The following is a 23,212-nucleotide window of genomic DNA, read 5'->3' as shown; positions in this document are numbered from 1 at the left end:
ATCACATTTTGAATGGAATATCATTAAATTGAATATCAAAAATACGGTTGCCAGTTATATCAATAATACAGGGAGTCCTCGACTACGACGCAGTTCCGTTTCTGAGACTCTGTGTAACCCGAATTTCAGTGTAAGTCGGAACATTATACTGTACAGTGGTACAGTGCATGAATTACTCTATACACATCGTACTGTATTGTAAAGTATGGTACTGTACACTAATAAAATGTACAAATAATGCAAATAAGAATTTTATCAGAAAAACAGATAAAAAATTCCACAACACGTAATGAAAGCAAACACTGTACAGTATCTTAACATCTTTTTTTGTGTTGAGTCCATAACAAAGGGCAAAAGTAAAAAAAAAACGATCAAAAAAGTTACGAAAAAACCGGCTTAAACAACCAAAATGACGTACAGTACCTGGAACTGTGTACAGTACTGTATCACTGGAACTGTGTACGTACAGTACTGTACCATGTGACTGAAGCTTAGTGATTATACGTTCATAATCGTAATAGTTCGCAATTGGTCACGTCATTTACGATGTAAATAACGAAAACCAATGAGCCCAGATTACTGATTTTCTTGATCACAATGATCCAGTTTATAGGCTTAAATATTACAGTACAGTATTATCTTTTATATCTGTATATGTTCGTAAAGTGCGTTCGTAACCTCGAAACAGCGTTATGGAGTGCGCGTTTGTAACCTCGAAACATCGTAAGTCGCGACCGTCGTAACCCGAGGACTCCCTGTATGTAGTATCCTACGTGACAAACAAAAATTCCAGAATAAAAATTATAACAAACATGAAATGGAACGATGTTTGGAGTATATTTTTGGGCAGTCTAAAGAGGTTTAACTAATGTTTTGGTTCACTCCCGTTGTATTTTACTGCGGCTGGACTTTCTGTGGTAATATTTGTGCTCCCAGTTACATTTTCCTGTGCTTCTGGTTAGAACAAAAAGGAATGTTACCAACGATGATACCAGAGACAATGCATAACAACAAGACGTCAAGTTGCCTTTGTTTATTTTTTATAATTTAACGTGAATCTGTTGGTCACTATCTGACATCTAGTGGTAGTTTGCTACTTACCGTCGTTTGTACAACTTTTTTGCAGCGGAACGCGGGTGGGGTGGCGTTTTAGGAAACCTTAAAGAATCTTTGTAATAATAGAGAACAGTCTGTGGGAAGTGGTAAAGAAAGGCGTTAATGGTAGGATATACTGGAAGATCATCACACGAAAAGCATCTGTTCAAAATATCATCAAGCCTTATTAAATGGTGAGGCACTGTACCGGTACCAACGGACCTATGCCAGAAACAGCTTTGGACCAAATTAGCAAGACAACTGCGATCAATTCGTTCTCCGTACGAAGTTTTGCTTCAAAATTAATTTAGTTATCGGTGTTTTAAATCATATAGTTTGCTCATTCGGTATTCATATCCAGTTGCACCAGGACATTAAATTACTCCATACGGTATGTTAGAATGTTAAAACGCAGCTGGTTTACAAATAGGTAATGTAGTTGGTTTGCAGATATTCATCATTCAGTTTTAGTGAACCAGAATAACTGTTCAACACGCTGCTGTGCAGTTAGTCTGCATGTGCAGTTTTTCTAATAACAATGGGGAAACTGAACATCGGATATATTCAGAACAGGTGTAAAGTTGTATTTGTATCCTTTTTGCTGTTAGAAATTGGTGAGATTGAACAATACTTGGGGTAAGAAAAATAGAATGACATTGTCAAACATTTTAAGATATATATATGTACAATAATTGACGGTCGATGCATGTGTATTGTACTGATAAAATGTTTTATAAATATATTCCAAATTCTAATGAAAAAATACAGTTTTCAATACTAAACCGAAAAATGTTGTTTTTCACTAGTGTAAGTTTTGAGGAAAATGGAAAAATTGATGCAAGCAGTTATTGACTTGTCTCCAATTTTTGTTTACAGAGACTGCTGTCGATATTTCATCTTCAATATGTCAAAAAAGAATGCGTTCCATGCTCAGTCTTTGTGAGTGAGGTATTGCTTGATCCCTTTTTTGTGCATGCCTCAACATTTATACTGCTATATACTACTAGTTATGTAAAATCTGTGATGATACCTTACTATATTTCTAATATTGGACGTTTCCTCGACGCTTGATCCCTGAAAGTTCTCTCTATATGTTATCATTGCAAAGTTTTCACCGTTGATTTAGAGAGTGTTTTGGAGTGTTGGCGCTTACAAACTGGCTCACATGTTCAAAGATAATATTATTATTCAAAACAATTAAACACCGCTTATACTACAGATAGCTGATTTTAGGCTAGTGGTTCCCACTAGTGGGAAATTTGGGAGTTGCTGGTGGGAAATAGAATGCCCCTCTAAAAATATACGCACAATCTTGTGCGTTGAATTGCTCTATTCGATGAAGAACACTAGTTTCTTTACACGGATCGTCACTATCTCGAGATGCTAGATGCTCGCAGGGTTTCAACTTCTGCACCAGTTGCAAAGCCTTTTTTACAGGAAGTCTTACCAATTTAACCAAAAAATTATCCTTGTTAAGGGAGTCAATATGTAGTGGGAAATATTAACTCATCCTAAATCGTAAGTGGGAAATTAAGATAAAAAAGCTTGGGAACCCCTGGGCTAGTCTATCGCAGCGTTTGCGGTATCCATTTTTGATTATCGTAACTAAAGTAAAGATCCTCGGGAGACACAATAACAATTAATTTTTTTTATCCATATTTATTTTTCGAAACACAACTGAAAAATAACACGCAGAACTACAAAAATGGGACAACGTTTACAACCACGCTTGATTATCTGCCTGAGCGAAAGAAGTGTCTGAGCCGCGGCATAAACTTCAATTGTTACGTCATTGTTAACTTATTGCTGATTTGTAATTGTTACGGAAATAAACAAGGAAATCGATCACCCCCCCCCCCCCCCCCCCCCCCCAAAAAAAATTTTTTTTTTCGAGAATCCATTCTTAATTAATCCACCAGTTTTGTGGCAATCTTGTCTCGTCACGCTTGCTGATTGTCATTGTTACGTCACAAAGACTTGACCGTTGGCTCTTATGGAAAATACTGTACCCCACCGAGAATCAACTATAGCTGCGAAAAATTTGTCAAACTGTCATGTTCTGTGCTTCGGCTAACATACCCTTGCGTGGACATTCCGGGAATAGTGGGAATTTTGTGAACCTTCTTCTATTTCATATCGACGCAGGGGATGAAGATTTGAAAAGGCGTTTCGCTCGAATGGTCGGAAACGCCAAGTATACAGAAAGGAAGCCCGATGATACAGAATGAAATTCTCAAGGTAGCAAGCAACATGATAGTGCAAGATATCGTTATGGAGGCTAATAAATCGTTTGTGTCCGTAATAGCCGACGAATAATGTGATATTTCTGGGAAAGAACAACTAAGCATCGTTTTGAGGTACGTTAAAGGTGGTAGAGTGTGCGAGCGCTTCACATGATTAGTGGAAATGGATTCCGTTTCTGCCGAGTCAATTTCCTCAAATATTTTGACCCACCTCTCTGGTATAGGAGTGAATTTGCAAAATTTTGTGGGGCAAGGCTATGATGGTGCAACGACAATGGTAGGTCACGTCAGCGGTGTGCAAAAACGCATTTGTGATAAATACCCGCGCGCAATATTTGTGCACTACGCTTCTCATTGTTTGAATTTGGTCATAAATGACCAAGGTAAAATTGCAATCATCAGAAGCACCTGTGATATCATTCGGGAGACTATTCGTTTTTTCAGGGAGAGCCCTAAAAGGCGCGCGTGTTCAGGAATTAACATCCCTTTGTTCTGCCCCACCAGATGGTCTGAGAAGTACAAGAGCATCCGAATCTTCAAATGCAACTTCAAACGAGTACTTGAGGCTCTTGATTCTTTGGCGAGAGATGCTAACAGTGAGACGCGGGCGAAAGCTTTCTCTCTGAAATCTGCTCTGGGAAAAATCTTCCGTTATCTACGCCGTATGTTTGATTGGTCGATATTCGGCACTGATGGAGCCACTAGCGCGCACTTCAGGCGGTCGGAGTCAGTGTGCCGTCAGTAAAGAACCTCACATCCTCTCTTCAGAGCGTTATCGCTGAGGAACGCAATGACTCGGAAATTGCATTGAATATTTACAAAGAAGCTTGTGAAATAGCTGGCTTGAAAGAGTTGACAATACCCAGAGTTGTCGAAGTACAAGTTTATCGCGATAATGTCTGTGCTGATTCAGCATCCCAGTATTTTAAACGTTCCGTATATCTCCCATACGTCGACGGCTTGAGCTGCTCTATTCGGTATACGTTTATTGATAACCCTTCATTTTTTTCATTGCTATCAATTCTTCCACCGAACAAACCAAATCACGTGGATGAGGTAGAGCGTCTGTATTTATTGGATAACCTCCAGAATGAAGTGAGACTGTGGAGAACTTCTTTAAGTTCCGACGTTAAAGACGAATGTTTGGAGGGGCTTCTTCTGAGCGCTCGAAATTATCCAAGCGTGCACACGGCAATTCAGATCGTTATGACGCTACTAGCAGCCACCTGTGAGGCTGAGCGGTCTTTCTCATGAATGAAGCGGGTATAGACATGGCTGCGCTCATCAATGACGTCCAATCGCCTTTCTGATTTGTCTGTGCTTCACTGTCACCGAGGAGAAAATTATCCGAGTTGTGTCGAGCATAGTTGGCGGGAAGCGAAGGATGGACTTTTAATCGGGGCGATGTATTTTACTTATTCAAATTGCGTTGTTAATATTTGTTGTTTCAACTAAAAAGTTGTTTATTAAAATGGTTTTTGTATCCACAAAAAGCCAGCTGAGTTTTTGAATCAGTTTGCTTATTGATAAACTGTTGTTGTTTCGCGCTTGAAGAAGGGGTTCTTAAACCCAATATAATTTCTAAAATTTTCAAATTTGCCCCCCCCCCAAAAAAAAAAAAATTGGGGCTGGCTACGCTACTGAAATCGATGCTCGGGAAACGAGCAGAACAAAATCCGAGTACTCATTGTGGGCAGAATGACTTTATGCCTAAAGCAAAACAGTGAACTCTTCTTGATTAAAATTGATTCTTACAATCTAAGACCAATAATCATATCAAATTTAAAGAATTTGGTCACATTTAAAAACGATATAAAAATCTTATCTGTTTTTTTTTTGATTTAAACACAAAACAAAATTATTCCACTAACCAAATACCTCCAAATATAACTTGTGGATTTATTCAAACTGGATTTCCGTGAAAGGCTGGTAAATGATTAACTATTCTCGTAAAATGCTTATATAAACCAACCTACCTTCATTTGGCAGTCAGATGTGAAATTGGATTCATTCAAGGCTAGTAGCAAGAACGTTTTACAACAGCTAGTTAAAGCCAAGAGAAGTCTCTGAATTTATATTCCGTCAAACTGCTTTATTAGTTAAATTAACCTGTGTTTTGATGATAAACCTATAGCGGATCGAAAATCACGGGATTGTCTCAAAATGTTTCACAGTTAGTAGAGGTATCACAGTCTGGTCTCTAGATTATTAAGACTTGCCAGTTGTCAGACTTACTTACCGTAGTCAAGCTGCGATGGTGTTGCCAATTGTATCTTACCACATTATTTGGTTTATCACTCTTATTTTGTCTCTTGCTTTCGTAGTTCAACTTTTAGAGTGCAATAAGTTTTAAACCAAAAATTAAATAGCTAATACTACAGTACACTGTTTTCACAGTGTCACAGGTGTGAGGTATCGACAAACAAAATGACTTGTGCTACTATAAGGACAATTTCCCCCGTATTATTCATCGCGTGCATGACGTCACTGTCAGGTAAGTAAACATATTGTCTTGAGATTGTTTGTTCACTCAAATACTTATCTGTAAGATCGTCAGAACTCACTTTTGGAAATATCAGCAGTGGTAAAAATGATGAGGTGTCACTATGACGGAGTAGGTTTCTTACTGCAGTAGGCCTTTCGGATATTTTATTTTTTATTTCGGGTATTTTCGGATATTATTTTTCTGAACAAACAATATATAATCAGAGTTAGTGACTTATTCGAAATACTGATGAAAAAATACCCACAAAAACAATAATGTCTCTAAAACTTTGCCCTCACATATTCACATATTTCAACCTTACATATTTTGGTTGTGAAGATTGGGCTGTAATTGAAAATTTCTAATCCCTGATTTCAGGCTAGTTCCAGGTTTTCCGAAACCTTTCAGTCAGTGTATTCGAAGTAAACACCTAAAAATGTATAATCTGAGGTATTTAATCTTACCGAATGCTAGGAACATATCTGAAAAATTCATCATGAAATCTAAAACTATAAAAAGAATTGTTGACGTACCTTGAAATCTAGGCGAGTGAAAACTTGTCTGACATAAGGGCTTATCAAATTCCAATTGTTACGTCATGTTTGACTTCTCGCTGCTTGCTGACCAGTCATAGTTATGTAAATATAAATCTATTCTCTGGAGAACCTTCAATCTATTTTTCTAATAACTATATATATATATTATATAAATGATATTTCATTTTATAATGGTAAATTTTCAGATGGATTCGGAAAGCCATCCTGCACAAACGATCTAAAATGCTGGACTTCGTGTGCATTGGGAAATTGTGGTTACAAGCCATCTGTAACCGCCTTTGTGAAATGTTCTTGGACTTTTGAATCACCAGCGATGCTGCATAAGTACAACTATACCTTGGTTTTGAGTCGTCAAGACAGAAAACAATGGTAAGTCTACTAATACTATTGGATATAAAGTGCACATATGGATCGTTTTAGTAAATTCTCGTTGTTGTTGTTGTTGTTGTTGTTGTTGTGGTTTAAGTAAAAATCGCCTTCTTCCGCTACTAATGGACCAATCGATTCCACATTTTTAGTACTTGAAAATATACGTTAATCATTATTTTTTGAATTTCTTCTTTTAACTTATGTGTTATGGGACCCGAATTTCATCCAAAATTTTAATGTTCAATCAATGGGGAACACTTTCATATTTTGCTACGCTTGACTCCCACCGTCATACTTGTCTCGGTGCAAACTCGCTGCTCTAGGGCCATTGCTCTCTTGTCATTGAACGAATAAATTTTGGTATTCTTATGGAATTACCACACTTCTGAAAAAAATATTTTATATTTTTTCGAAATATTTTATAACAGACTTTAGATTGGAATGGGTATACATTTCAAAAAATTGCACTGAATGAGCTATCGCCTTGGTATCTATACCACATTTTTAAAAACATACAAAACGTATTTCGTTCCGGTACGTCTGCATTCAAAAATACTCGTCAAGTAATGGGAAATTGTTGATTGGACCCGTAACATTACTTACTGGATTCATTGATTCATGTGGGTGCCTATATATCTCGTGATGCCTTCATTACCACAATTTCTACCATATTTTATTTTAAAAATCCTAAGAACGTGCATTCAATATGATATATATATATATATTAAAGTTGTAGTACCTTCACATTGTAAATTCACTTTTCTATATGAACTTATCAAAATAATACGAAATCATTTACGTCATGCAGCAAACCATCGGTTTCAAAGTGCGACGAAAAAACTGGCTCCTGTGTTTTAACATTCCATATGGTGGATTGCTCTGACGACTCCACATCTCATACAGATTCTATAAGCGCATGGCTAAGATTAAATGATGGCAAAGTACACAATTGTGAAAACATATTTTCCTTTCAAATATGTAATTATGGTGGGTATATGATTTGTAATAAGATATTGGACAAATTTCATTGATATTGTTTCATAAATTTAGGTATATTTTTTTTCGAAATGTCGGGTCTAATTTGACATTTATTCATTTAATAGGTCCTCTTGATTTTAACCAAACTTTTTAGTGAATGAGGTAATTGAAATCTGCACGGGTATCATTAAGCAATATATCCTACTTTTCCCATACAGCAAAGCCAGACCCAATCAAAATAACTGGGATCAGTTGGAGCAATTCTTCCAAGTTGAATATCGAAATTGAAAAACCATCTTGTGCGACATATCGGCTGAAATATGAATTCCAATATACTTGGACTAATGGGGCAAGTTTGAACCTTTTTTTATTCTTTTCAAATAAATTTTTTTTTTATTACTCAGTGATAGTCTTGTTTATTGGAAGTTTTTAGAAAAACCAAGAAGTTTACTTGAATAATTTATTTGAAATTCAAGTAAATAGGTTACGAAAAGGTCTTTTTATTTTAATTAAATAGCATGTCGGAAATATAGAAAAAGTAGGCATATACAGTGATACTCCGGTAGTCGAACATATTTCGTTCTGGATTGGTGTTCGAATACCGATTTGTTCGAGCACCAAAACTTTTTTGACATAAAAAACAATGGTAATTATAGCTGTATTTGGCTGTAGTTGAACTATGACATAGGACAGGAGTCGGCAACCCCTGGCACGCGTGCCAATTGTGGCACGCGAGAGGATTTCTCATGGCACGCCAAGCGATTTGAGCCATATTCAAATATTTGGTTTCGTAATGCGACAAACATTCTACAATTGAACAAAAAATAACAAATCGACAAATTCATTGAAAAAACATGCAGTATTTAACTACAATCGACAGGAGGCCGAAATCTGTACTCAAAATCGGTGTATATAAGCGTGTGCAGTCAATCATCCCCCTTCTTTCAAATTTTTTGAAAACTGAAAAAGTCGCAAATACCGCGTGCGATTGCTTTTTGCTAAAATTCCTGATTGTTCCGGAACCGCTTACTATTCAAATCAGGTCGAATGTGATGAATAAGAACTCCTGGTTGAAAATATTATTGAATGAATAGGATAGCACACTTTTTGCAAACTTAATAAACAAAGATCACTGAGTTAGATTAAGCCGGAATATTGAATGTAGCATTGGATTTTTTAAAATTCTAATAAATGTTATGCGGCATCGAAGATAATTATGGGCTATGGCACTTTCATTTAATAAATAAAAACCATGTGCTGCAATGTACCTAATTCCATTTATAAAAACGAAGAAGGAAAATAGCTCGGCATGGTATCGTATGCGGATGAATTTAAAGAGCCAATCTGACACTTTATTTCAAGACAATCTGCTCTTTGATATACATACACGTTAAACGAGCAATCATAAACCTGATATCATTTTGTCAACTTTCAAGTTTGGTTTATACGTGGTATTGGCGGCAAATCCGCTATTCAAGGCTATCTATCATCCATGGCCCTGTGTTAATAAAAACTCATCTTTAACGTATTTGCTAAAGGTATGGAATTACTGTTTTCCAAACAATTGTGGTTATAAATCGGAAGGTCAGAAAGGTTCAGATTCTATTTACAGCATAGGAACAGATTTTTACAAGTGTAAATGCATAAAACGTGTCGATGCTTGCTATGATTGGTTGGGTGTCGCAAGCAATTGCAGACTGGTTAACAATTAATCCGATGAATCAATCTCAGAGGTCATGATTTAGCATCAGATCCAGACTTCGATTCAAAAGCGACCACATCTCCTAATTTTGACCGTTTATCATGCTATTGGTATCCTGAATAGAATTTTACTGATGTATTCGTAATGACAATATGAGCCGCATTCGCAATAATGGTAATTTTAACGCTATAGGCTATAAAAATAGACCGATATTTTGAGCTTAATTAATTAATAAGATCTGGAATATGTTGTATATGTTGGTATACGGATATTGGCAACTGAAAATATTTTTATTGTCACATATTGAACATTGGTATTATACATTGATGTTAATTGCATATTATTAAAATATCGGTATCGCAATATCGGCAATATGAAATCTGCGTATCGGTATCGGGCGGCACTTTCTCGCTGGTATTGGGTAGTAATCGGTATCGACAAAAAAGTGATATTGGCACATCTCCAATGCGAAATTATTAATATTCGGATCTTTTGTCGTGGCTGTTTATATTACAAAAATACTTATCATGCTAATGAGTAAATTTGCAAATTTGTAATTGCAATCAGCAGTTTCTATTCCTTTGTACTGATGAATTTGCTCGAGTTGTATCGAGTATTGTTAGCTTGATTTTCAAAAGTTCTTCGTCTTTTTGAAATATCTTGAATTTTATGCTATACGGACGAAGAATTAGAAATATAAATACGGATCATATCATTAGCACAACTAGAAATCTCTATCTTCTTTCAGTGCCCAAGTCAGAGTTAAAGAAATAGAGAAAGAATTCTGTACGAATAAGACATATAATACCCCCGTGATACATTCTTGAATGCATGTAGGTTACTTATCTATTTGGAAATGAAAATATCCTTAACGATATTGCAGATAAGAAACGGAACGAAGACAATTTCTGTTCTAGAAAAGAAACCGGAAATATTGGGAAGAGAGGCAACAGAATACAACATCACCGTACGTGCAACTACACATTCAGAAAAGGTCTTCAGTTCTCCTGTAAGCGTTCATCACGTGACAAGTGAGTACAATCAATTTTACATTTTTATTCAACGTTATTAGGATTTATGTATTAGTTTGAAGAAAGCAAAATCTGACATCGGGTTTATCTGATTATTTTTCACAGAACCACGCAAAGCTTTAGACAAGAAAAGTCTTCGGTTCAGCTGTTCCAAATATCATAGAGATGGGAATAGTATGAATGTCTCCATATCATGGAAGGTCAGTAGAGTGAATTTTCCTTTGAAACATTTTACTTGTTCCTTAAAATATCGTTGTGAAATGTCACCGCACTTATTGTCAAATAAATTATCGTTTTGCTAATTTAACCATATAGCTCATTGTAAGATGGAATTCTGGTTAGGGTCGAGAATGATGTACCTAACAGCTATTCTTGAATTCCTAATCCATAATTTATTTTATAAATATGAGGAGATCATATTATTTTGAGCGAAAACCCTTTATTGACGTTTTATGACTTTTGTCTTGCTTAACGGTATGTTAATTAAATTTCTTGGCATGCTACCATTGTTAATCAAGAAACACTACAACATATTTATTATTCAACAAAAAGCCATGGAATATTGCTTAACAAATAACTCAGGTCAGTCAAGTCAATGTTGTTTTGGAAATAGCTCATCAGGTATAACAAAATTTCCTAAAAACCCTTGAGAGAAATTTCGTAGTCTTTTTATTATGATTCTAGTGCAATTCTGTTTTGTATTAATTTACATATTTCCAAATCACAAACGAATCCGCGATTATAAATATATGGAACTCCGTTCTTCTTCTAGAAAATGGGCATCATTGACTACTTTGAAATGAAAATGTTTGATGAACACAAAGAAAAATTTATCACGAATAAAACAATCATTCCGAAACGAGGAAATTCACATCACAATGTGCACATTCAGTCCCTTCAACCAACGAAGAAATATTATATAGAAATAACGGCTCACAACAGCGGTGGAGTGTCACAGGCGGCAAGATTTCACTTCGAAAAGGAAAAATGTAAACCGCCAGGTCAGATCCCCTCCTGCATTCTTATTTGTTTAACTTGCAAATGTCAATTGTAACAGATGGCGGCAGATGGCCGCATATTTTTTTACAATATTCTTGTTACTGTTATCGTCGCCGAATAATTCCGGGTATGGTATATATATGTAATTTACAATAAAGATGTCTTGCTGACCAACGATCTATTCGCAAAGCGGATTTTGGTTTACGACCCAATTTGCGACTGCAAATCATGCAAAGGGAAATAATGTAAAAACAATTTAGTGACATTTCTCAATTTAAATATCATGAAACTGTAGATATACATTTCATTTTTTCGAGTCTTGTGTCAATTATCATATTCTGGCGCGTAATGCACCAGTTTAGGGTCGCCCGTAACTTTGCTGAGGGATGAGTCTTCCTTACTTCTAGATGAGTGCGCGTGACCTACTGCATTGGTCAAACTTTCTCAAAATTTTCTCAATCCAAATGTATATCTAAATGTTCCAATTCATATTCTACTCAAAATCCACTTCAAATGCAATATGCTGATTTCATTATAAATTGCAGAATTTCACAGGTGGTAAAATTTTTATCCGATAAATTTTATTGCAATTTATCTACATGAGTAAAAATCATTGATGTCAATTTAACAATTCGATCCAAATACATGCTGCCATATTATTCACAATATTTTAAATTAAAGAATAAACGTATTGACATACATATGTAACAAGTGTTTACATTCGTCGTTATAATTTATCGTAAAGATGTCATACATATGATAATCTATGGTGGGCAATGTACACAACGTTTGAATTCTACTAGATACTAAATTTTCCAATGGAATGTGGACAAAAATGTGGGAGGAGCCCAATGACCTCACCCATCGCGCGGGTGAAATTAGTTTTGTTACCATACGCTGGCGGCGAAAGTTGTTACTAGTATAGTATGGCTTAGATATGGACAAATATACATACCATAGTTCATAGTGAATTACTGCAGCCTTTGTAACAACCAAAGAAACTATCCGGTCACTCCCCTACCACCTTAATGAAATGAACTAAAGTATTAAACAACATAAATTTATAGCAATCAGGACCATTTTTTCTACACTAGTTCTCTGGTCTCCTTCATTTGATTACTTGTATTTCAGAATAAGTTGGAACAAGTAAGGGGAAACTGCCTGCCCTAGCTTATTTGAACTTATCCTAAGATAAGCATAATCGAAGAAAATAGAAAAGAAATGAGTGATGGGAGCGTGAGGCAATAACAGAGTATCCCTAATTAAGGCCAATTTATCAAAAAAAGGGACGTGTGATAGCTCGACCCACACACGTTTTTAGTGGCAAGTTCATAAACATATAATCTATATTTTGTTAACAAGATTTGCAAAATAACTATCGGTAAAACCCTTCGTCCTTTCATACCACCCTGTCGCGACAACAAACTTATTACGGTTCTATTGAAAACGAGTCACAGAAGACTAAAATTTATTCGAGATACCCAAGCAACCTACTCGTAATATACTTAACTTGCGATATTCTATGAGATTTGTTCGCATTCATTTTAGTGTGCAATCGATTTGGGTTTCACAATTTCAATAACTCGAACCTATTTATCTTCAGCGCGAAATATTTTGAATTCATTTGTTACCTTTTTAATCATTTTTATTCTATTTATCAAATTTAATATTTGGCCAAATACATCGTTGCTAACGGTATAAAGTGACACTTTGACCTTTCAACCTTTATATTAATTGTCGCTTTACACCGCGCAGGTGTGGAAATAACAAATTAAGAAAAATCCTTAAGACCAACTCGGAGCTTTAATTCATACATAAAGTTTATTTAGTCACGTTGCTGACATATGTGTCTCACAAATGACCACTCGAAAATATAATTATTTTTAATATTTATTGGACTTATTGTTGCTGTACAAAAATTACTGGTATTTCACAGTTATCAAATTTTATACACGCGCGTTATACGTTGAATGAGTAAGATATGCGTATTACGGCTCACCTGGTTACATACCTGCAGATCTTTCGAACACTCCTATTATAGGATCTAAACTACAAAAACGTAGGGTTTCTTTTTAAATATACTGAAACTTTTAACAGTATGAGGACTGAAGCTTACACACAAACTTTTATTTGTCGAATATCCAATGGAGAGCATTACAAATACCGGAAAAGCTATATCTTATCTCATTGCTCTTAACTACACATGCCAAAGAGAGTTATTGCTGTAAAAATGAACGACCATTATATATAAAACAATATTTCATTGTTATATTTTGAACCTATCATATTGCGAGAATGCAAATATTAATTTAAATTGTATATTCGTAAGATGCCTAGTGTTATACAGTCAATAAATTATTTGGTACTCTCGTAGTATATGTACCAGGTTAGGGTTAGGCTATAATTTTATTTCGATTTTCCTTATTTTCGTTATATTACGAGTTCGGGGACTGCCCATAGGTTTCAGTCCATTTATACAACTTGATGTGGAGAAGGCGAAGGCGCTTACACTTTTGAAGCGCCAATTATTTTTGTTGGGACATTTTTCAATGCCAATAGTTTTTTTTTTACCTTATCAAACACGGTGATATAAATACATGGTCTCGGAATTACTTAGCCTATACGAATAGCTAAGAATAGCGAGAATTTTTTTTTTTAAATGAATTGGTAGATAAAATATTTGTTCTCAATGGTCTAATCAAAAATTTCTACTGTTTTTGTTCATATTTTTAGAACCCGGAAAACGCCTATATATATATATGCGTTCTAATGGCTGTGTGCAATTTAAACCCAGACATTATATTACATATATTATATCCGGGTGGGAGTATATCCGGACTCATACCCCCCTTCAAAATCCCTTCACCAATTGGCTACTTGATCCAATTCCAGTTGGTCATCAAACCCGGGTGGTACCATTCTCAAGTTCAACGTATCAGATCCAGGATGTGAATTCTCCGTCTTCATGCGTTTCCGCATAATAAAGTAATTCGATAACAAAATCAATTACCATGAAATCCCATTATTTATTCTATTGGAGACGATTTCACTCCAATAATATTGACATACGCAATATTTCCAGGCACCAAAGGCGCTGGGCATGATGAAGCCACTCGGCCTGGCGCCATATGGTACATAGTGAAAATTTTCAATTTTTTCTTCTAAAAACACAATTAAATCCTATACAATTATAAAATACATGTACATTGCCCATGCCTACCGGAAATTCACAATCAGCCAATTTTGACCCCTCGCCTTCAGTGGGCACATGATCGTGGTCTTTTTGGCCTGGTATTTGGCTTATCATGTTATCACTCAGAAAAACATATATTTGCTTTATTTTATGTTGTTTAAATTTGGTTTCTTATCAGCCAAGCATTGCACACAAGGAATCCTTTCCAACGCCAGTCGATTCTGATAATCATTTCAAGGTTATAGTTTGTATGCTGTTGTTTTGATTTTCTCCGATCAGTCGTTCACAAAGAGCTTGACTTACAGATGCGTGATTGTAAATAAGAGCTAATACACCCAATATCGTAGGAATAACATAAATATTTTCATTGTAATGATCGCAATCTGATATTATATATATTTTTTATTATCACGTTAACGTTTCTTTTATTAAATATAGGAGTGGAATCCATCCATGTTCCTCTACTGAACAGCTGTATCCATTATTTTTTTTTATGACAGCTGAATGCTGTACCTCTTTTGCTGGCTGTTTCATGTTTTACTATGTCATTTTTTGCCAACTTCTCATGTGCAATTTATATAGTGCATTCCGGTACTTCACCTTACTGTGACGGAAACTCGTCGTCGTCTACTTTCCACATATAATAGCTATCAAATGGCAACCCAGTTGCTTGGGACGCTACTTCAGTCCTTTTTAGTGCTGGGTCGTATGACTCAGCATTATTTTATGTTTTGAATTCATCGATGCGCATCTTAAACACCAGATGTCGCTAATGAGCCTTCTTCTGAATGAATCGTACTGGCGGTTCTTGTAGTGTGGTTATTTACAATTAAATTTATTTCGAATCTATTGTCTTTCCATGATTTGTGCATTTTATTTCGGATCTATTGTTGTCTTTCCATGATTTTTGTATTTTTGAAGATAATTTTTCCTTTTTTGTTGTCGAATCCACTGTTGTCTTTCCATGATTTGTGTATTTTATTTCGAATCTATTGTTGTATTTCAATGATTTGTGTATTTCTGAAGATAAATTTTCGTTTTTTTGTTGTTCTATATGCTTCATTGCTATATTTGCTGCTTTAATACAGCACCAAGGTGTCGCTGACTAGATGACTCATTGAGTCTATTCGCGACCCCGCGTCAATTGCAATGAATCAATGTTTTTCGTTTTTTCAATTTACTGTGTTTTCTTTTGCTTCATATTGATTCTTGCATGACGAAATAAAATATCTGAATCTGAATCTGGAAATTTAATAACACTCTTCATTCAAAACAAGTTCTTCTATTAAAAAATCCTAAATAAAATTCTATTCAATGTATCTTTTTTGTAAGTGTTTTTTGTGAATTCCAATTTTTATAATGCATTTTTAATCGCCAATAAGCAGGACGATTATAAAGCTATACAATAACTAGCCACAACTTTGAGAGCCGAGACACCTCCATCCCATTTCAAAAATTCTTTTATTCGGAGTATAGGCTTGGAAAACCCACACAAAAAAAGAAAAATATCTTCTTTGGTACATATAGAAATATCAAACCATATTCAATGTATCTTTCTTGTATGTTTTTTTCGTGAGCCATAATTTTTATAGGGCGTTTATTTAACCCCAATGGCCGTAGTGATAGCCAATACGACCCCAGTTCAAAAATTCCCTTATTCCGAGTAAAGGGGTGAAACCCGCTAATAAAAAAGAGAAATATTTTTTAGAACACATAATTATATATCTCCATTCATGACGCGCCCCTCGTGTAAACGCAAAATTACTTTATTACAACTAGTTGTTATCATATTTTGTTTTATTATTCTAGCTCAGCCACGTTGCTCTTCGTCTACAGAAGGGAAATCATGGATCGAAGTTCAATGGGATGTTGATGACGTAGACGACTTGTATAATTATGACGTCAAACTACAGCACCATGATAACGTCATTGACAGAATACAGAATTTAGAGCCAAGTACGAGGAAATTGAACCTGACAAGACTCAAGGTAGAAAACATATATTGATTCGAATATTATTTTGATCTAACGTTTAAACTGGTGTTTCTCATCTCAAACTTTCATGAATACTTTCAAAGACTTTTAACACTCCGTGTCCAGATGCTTTTCAATAAAAGCACTATTTGCTTTCAACAAGTTTCCATCAATTATTTTTTGCGCCACATTGCGCCAAATAATAAATGCAATGTAGTCAAAGATATAAAGAACTCACAGGTAAATTATTTTGAATTAATGCAGTTCTCCCGAATGTTCACTAGAGAAATACTTTGCTCATAGTCATCTAAAATCGCTCCGTGGATTAGAAAGAAGTCCGAGGGCCCAGAGATACTCAAATTTGAACTAATGGGCTTCTATCACGTATAGTGAATATTCCACTATATACGGTGTTGTCAGCGGCTTCATTATTGAGGAAGAAGTGGGCCATTCCCAAGCCACAAGAAGTTCAAATTTGAAAACTTTTATTTAAAGGAAATTTGAAATAGTCTTTATTATTTAAAACGGAATCTTAAACAGATTTATGTTCCTTTTTGGTGATAGTTTTTATTTTTCGATTTGAGCGCAATCTAAAAAATTCCACACGCAAATATCGTTGGCGACCTAAAGAGGAAGTATTGACGAGACGCTTGAACACAAATCCCCTTTAATATAGAAACAGAGAAAAATATTACGCAACAATCTCTAAACAATCGCATGTAAGTATTTTGTAAATACTGAGCCAAACACATAAATTGAAAATCGTAGTAATCTTTGCGCCATTTATTGGTAGGATCAAATTTATCGTTTTATCGTTTAGAAATAACAAAGAGATTCACGTGTTTTTATTTACTTAAACTGCGATGACGCATTTTTCTGATGTGATTCAAGTCATAAAATATGATACGACGCATCAAGTGGGTATCGGTCGTTGACATTATAATTAAATCGAGTTTAAATGTGATTATACACAAAAGTATAGGAATAATTATTGAGGAGCACGATGTGTAAGTATGGATCATTTTGGTAATTATTGTTATTGGGGGGTTTGTGGATGTTGTTGGAAAAATGGCTGTTGTCCGCAATTTATGCACCAATTTATTTCTGGCGCAAATATATTGAAGAAATCGTCAACATACTAGTTGTGTTTTCAATTGCCCACGAGTTTATAAAACTCGAAATTTTACCCCAAAATTGGAACATATTGGAAAACCCCTTTTCGGAGAACTTTGCAGAAAACTTAATGATCAACTAAAATTCTACTGGTATCGGGGTTCTACTATATTTGACTTATATGTACAGTTATATGTATAGTTAAATGAAAACAATAACATTAGTCGTTTCAAAATTTGAAACAAATCGTCAACGAAGAATTTGCCAAAATTGTAAAATGGAAAATTATGTCAATATATTTGGACCATCAAAAAAGGGATGAACTTTATTACTACGAGAAAACCAGTTTGCTTGTAGAAACAGAGATTCCAATCATTCAATCATAGAATTATTTGAGACTTCATTTCGACCATACTACTTCAATTGGCCAACAATACATTTTATTGTTGATATCAATGAAAAAGTTTTTATATATTTACACAATTTCTGGAGAATGAAAGTGTTATTGACGTTCCCATGACCTTATCTTTCATTTGTTTGCTAGTCGTCTTGGTGAATGTTATTGGTGACGTTGGCAACCTTATTTATTTTCTATCGTTTGTGATATTCTTGTAATTCTGATTTTATGGCAAAATTAATATCAGTGCTTAACAGAACAGGACATACGCACATAACAGCTCAACGAGAGAGCATGCTTAAACATATGGGCATTGCAATATCAGCTAGATTTTTAGCGAATTTTCCATCTTTAAGAACTGATAATTCAAAAAATGACTTTATGACCAAAATAACACCAGCAAGAACAACAACAACAATAAAGCATAACGATCCATAGGTTACATTTCGTGTCCAATAAAAAAGTTAGGAAAATCTTCAATGTCACCTTCAGGATTCAGAACTTCTCAAAATTCAAAATATTATCATTTGCTTATTTATGTTCAGGAATGTATTTTGTACAAGATCACAGTATGTTCTACAATTTATAGTGTTGAACAAAGCTGTTGTTTTGTCAGTTCTTTCACAAGTGGGTCAGGTAAATACTAATATAATAGTAGTATTCATAATTAAAGTGATATGATTTGCTTTCATAATATGGAGTAAAATTCTTCGGAATTGCGTTTTTCAAAGAACACTCAATTTTAAGACTAGGCATGATTCTTGAAAGCATTGACTTTCATTTTCTAGAATTTTAGTTTTGAGTAAAGGGCATAGCAAGATATAAAACAAGTGTAAAATTATAAATATGAGCAAAATGTGAAACGTAACAATAGGCCCGTTTAATTGGCTACACTGCTATAAAACATATCTGCTTCTGACGTTAATTGTTTGCGTAATGGCGACCAGGTTTGCATAAAGTATGCGGTTTTCTTAGTAAATATTTGTTCGAAATATTTTGTATGATTTATGACGACAGATGGAACTAATACCCAACAAAGTATATTTAGGTAGCAAATCCAAAATGAAATATAACACTAGAATGATATTTTCATGTCTCCATGTTTTATAATCTGCCAAATAGGGTAAACAACATGAGGCCAATGAGCTCTCCTTGGCTGAATCTAATAGGACTACGTTTCACGTATACGAAGCTCCCAATGCCATTACACATTGCGGGTGTATTTTTTGTACAATCAATTTGTTTAACATATCACAGTTCCTAAATCACCACCGTTATATCAGTTCAAGAAAATTACATCAAGAAGTATTACCATGCAAGTGACATATGAAGGAATTAAAGACAAGCTTTCTTGTGGAAGAATACAATATTATACAATCGAATACCAGAAGCTTGAATATTTGAACCACAGCAAAAAGCATAAAAGTAAGTACCAAGGGAAAATACAGGTAAACCTGCTGTCACACGATTTCTCGTACTCATTACAAAATTTGAACTGGTAGAGAAAAATTGAAAATATGATTCACACCATACGGTGGTATTGGTTTGAGTGACACCAACTGCAATTAGTAGATTTCGATATCTCCGGTCAGTAAAAATAGACGGTTTATACACTCGAATACAAGGCGCAAAAAAAGACTATATATATAGAAAAGGTTGGCTCGAATTAACGACTACGGAATAGGTAAAACTATATGCATGGTAAAACCAAGTATGTTAGGCTACCGTATCCACTATGCCAATGTGGTAGACTTGAGTGTCTCGTATGTCACGATGATTTCTATCTTTTTACTTTTAGTTAGAAAATTCAACACAAGAAGCAGAATAATATCCCTGACTGATTTGACTCCTAACACTAGATATGCTATAAAGGTGGCAATGACAAATGAGGCAGGCATTGGAATGCAAAAAGAAATATATGTGAAAACGCTTCAAGATGGTAAGAAATAGTGTTGCTTTCAAACATCAGAACAGCGAATACCCGATCCATAATTTATGCCATGGCATGATGTTATGGATCCACATTCCATCTTCATCAGTTCCATGTTTCCCCAGAAATTGGGTTACTTTTCAAAGCTGGCTTTGGCACGAAAAATCATATAAATATAAAGTCCCCAAGCGGACTCAAAAGTTGTGAAAATTCATTAAATGATATAATCTTTGGCAAAAAAACTAATAGTTTACAAAAATAATAACGTAGTTGTTTTTAAAATATTTTGCATGCTTTACGAAAGCTCAATTCTGAAGCAATAAATCTTTGTAAGATCTATATGTTTTATATGAAAACTAAATTGTGGCAGAAATTGCCAATGTTAGCTGGATTTTCACCAGTTCTAGCTATATATTTTAAACTATAAATTGCGACACACTCGTAAGGGCGTATGTATGGAGAGTATTTTAAACAAACAATTGAGTGGTGGAATTGTTTTAGCACCTGATGATTCCCCGGAAATACGATCTGTGACAAGGACATCAAGTGAAGATATAAACGTTTCATGGAAACCACCAAGAAAGCCAAATGGGGAAATTGAAGTTTATAAAGTTTTAATCAAAACCAGGTAGTTTTGTAAACATTTTTAATAGAGCAATACAGAAAAACTATTTTTTGACATGATTCTTCTTCTTTTCACATCTCCAATCCGTGCAAAGCTCTGTACAGGCGGCCGGCCATTGATACGTAAAAAAATAATACTGTTGTAATAATCGTCTGTCCCTAAAAATTCTTCGATCTTAAAACTGCCATATATGATGGATATGTAGCCTATAACGTTAAGAAAATGGAAATTGAAATCTTTTCCAGACTCACATTCGATGAACTTCAACATATTAATGATAACTGTATTGCAAAAGATAACGATATTTCATGCAGTTACAATGGTACAAATACCTCAGTCCTAATCAAAACTGGATACGCAGGAATTATTCATGTGCGAGCGTGTACAAGTAAGATATTTTTTACTGGGCTAACTGCAACATTTGATGAAATGCAAAATTCAATTAAAATGATATATTATTCACCTTTTTCAGAGAATGAAACCGGACTAATGTGTTCTGATTGGTCAGATGCGAAGGAAATTGGAGTGTTTGGTGAGTTTATCATGTGATTTGTATTATACTACTTTGTGTACAACATATTCTCGAGAGAACATGAATTTTGTGCATAGCGTCCTAGATTACTGAAACTTTTGGGTACAGTCGCATACAAACAGAGATTCAAACTTGGTATATTTATATATATAGACTCACCTTACGAAGTTATGGGAAAGCTAGAACGTTGGAAAATAATTCTTCTTCATATTCGATTTTAATTATTCAATTAAAATGCAATCCGTGGGCTAGTCATTCTAGCAAATTTTATTGGGCACGAATGGGTCATATGAATTGTTTTGAAAGAAAGTTGCTGTTGTTGGTCGATAGTTGTTGTTATCCAGCAATCGCTTGTCTCCAAGTCCAAAACTATTCAATTTCAAATTTTCAGTCGCTAGAAGGGTATTACTGTTTTCCAAAATTAATCCGAGTTTCTCTCAAACTCTTATTTCGCCGTTTTATTCTAATTAATAGGAACGCTGTTTTTATTCCTGGCTTTAGTGATCGCGCCACATGACTGTTCTCTGCTCAGCCAGCCACATGTCCATTTGAGTCGCATAGGCCACCGATTCTGCAGTTAGTTATTAGATCTTCAAGCCCATATAGTTGAGCTATGCTCTCTTGTTATTTTATTTTGCGAGACCTTTATCTATTAATTGTACTTTTGTATAGTAATTGTTTTTATTTTCAGAAGAGACTGGATCTCTGCTGCTAATAATTCTCTGTGTCATATGTGGAATTTTGATGGTGATCGTCATTATAGTTGGGACAATTTATAGATGCAGGTAATGTGTTTGCTTATTTGTTACTTTTAATACGCTGACCACGGTGTAGCACATTATCGATATTTGGCAATAATACAATTTTTTAGGAATTTTATTATCAAACTCAGGGTCTCTCATACATTTACACCAAATGCATTTGCCTTCACAGGGAACAAGGGCCAAAACCTGCAAAGCCATGGATGCATCCAGTAATTTTGAGTGAATTTGAAAAAGATTTGTTAAGTAACAAAGAAAAACAAGAGGCAGGCAATGTGAAAAAACATAGCAAAGGATGACAATAAAGCCTGACTAAATGACACAATTTATTTGGTCACTGGTACCCAAAACAAAGCATGCCGGAGCAGCGCACTTGCCCTCACGTTTCTAAAACAAAAAAATAGGAAAACGTTTCAATCTAACTATCGTTGCATTAGCGTGGGTTACCAGATCGATGAAACGGAAACGTTTGCATCCTAAGCAAAGATCGTTATCATAAATCATTTCACTTGTTGAACGTGTATGGAACTTGGGTAGTCCCGTAGAATGTGCACCAAGATGGCGCACAACCTGAACATAGTATGTGTACCAGGTTAGAGTTATCAGGTTGTGTGCCATCTTTGTGCACAAACTACGGGAGCGCCAGGATTTGCATAATTGCAGGTAGTTCATCCGAATTTGGATATATTCAGATGCTTTTTTGCCGTTTTCCGCTACAAGAGAATGCTAAAAGCCTAATTACTTTTATTGGTAAGACAACGAAATTAATAGTTTTATACCTTTGAATAATTAATAACCCAAAACTACAATCTGATCCACAGAAATGTCTGTCAACCCTTTTTTATAGATATGTCATTGTATGTTGTATTTCATTATATACTTCAATAATCTTATTCTGTGTCTGATATTTTAACACGTTACTGTACTTATGTTATCGATATTATAAAAAAATATATTCTGCTTCCCAGTCAATGCCTAATTGCCTTTTTCTCAAACTGTTAAACAATTGATCAGTGGGATAAAATAGTTTTCCTGTACAAACTTCCCAAACCCACTTCGGTCAACCCCGAACTCGAAATAACTTTTAACGGAAAACTATAGTGATTGAATTCACCAACCAGTACATATATATTGACAATTTCCGAATCATTTTTATATGGTCTACTGCTAATACTACTTTTTCTATGTTTTTTTTTCCTTTAATGTGTGTGTAAGCGATTTCTATTTTT

General features: G+C 34.9%; 1 protein-coding gene across 1 annotated transcript; it reads left to right on the top strand.

The window, feature by feature from the left end:
• The first annotated feature begins 5,338 nt into the window (after positions 1 to 5,338).
• LOC120339469 (tyrosine-protein phosphatase Lar-like) lies at positions 5,339 to 23,191 on the top strand. The gene is made up of 16 exons (XM_039407601.2): positions 5,339 to 5,832; positions 6,566 to 6,749; positions 7,558 to 7,736; positions 7,946 to 8,076; positions 10,313 to 10,460; positions 10,566 to 10,660; positions 11,233 to 11,461; positions 16,462 to 16,640; positions 18,681 to 18,771; positions 19,393 to 19,560; positions 19,934 to 20,074; positions 20,567 to 20,693; positions 20,936 to 21,078; positions 21,163 to 21,222; positions 21,914 to 22,007; positions 22,156 to 23,191. The coding sequence occupies exons 1-16, from the start codon at positions 5,766 to 5,768 to the stop codon at positions 22,280 to 22,282; spliced, it is 2,163 nt and encodes a 720-aa protein (XP_039263535.2). The 5' UTR covers positions 5,339 to 5,765; the 3' UTR covers positions 22,283 to 23,191.
• The last annotated feature ends 21 nt before the right edge of the window (positions 23,192 to 23,212 follow it).

The sequence above is a fragment of the Styela clava genome, chromosome 9 (assembly GCF_964204865.1).
Source record: "Styela clava chromosome 9, kaStyClav1.hap1.2, whole genome shotgun sequence".
NCBI classification, from domain to species: Eukaryota; Metazoa; Chordata; class Ascidiacea; order Stolidobranchia; family Styelidae; genus Styela; species Styela clava.
The sequence above is the reverse complement of the archived record's forward strand: the minus strand, read 5'-3'. Positions and strand labels throughout refer to the sequence as shown.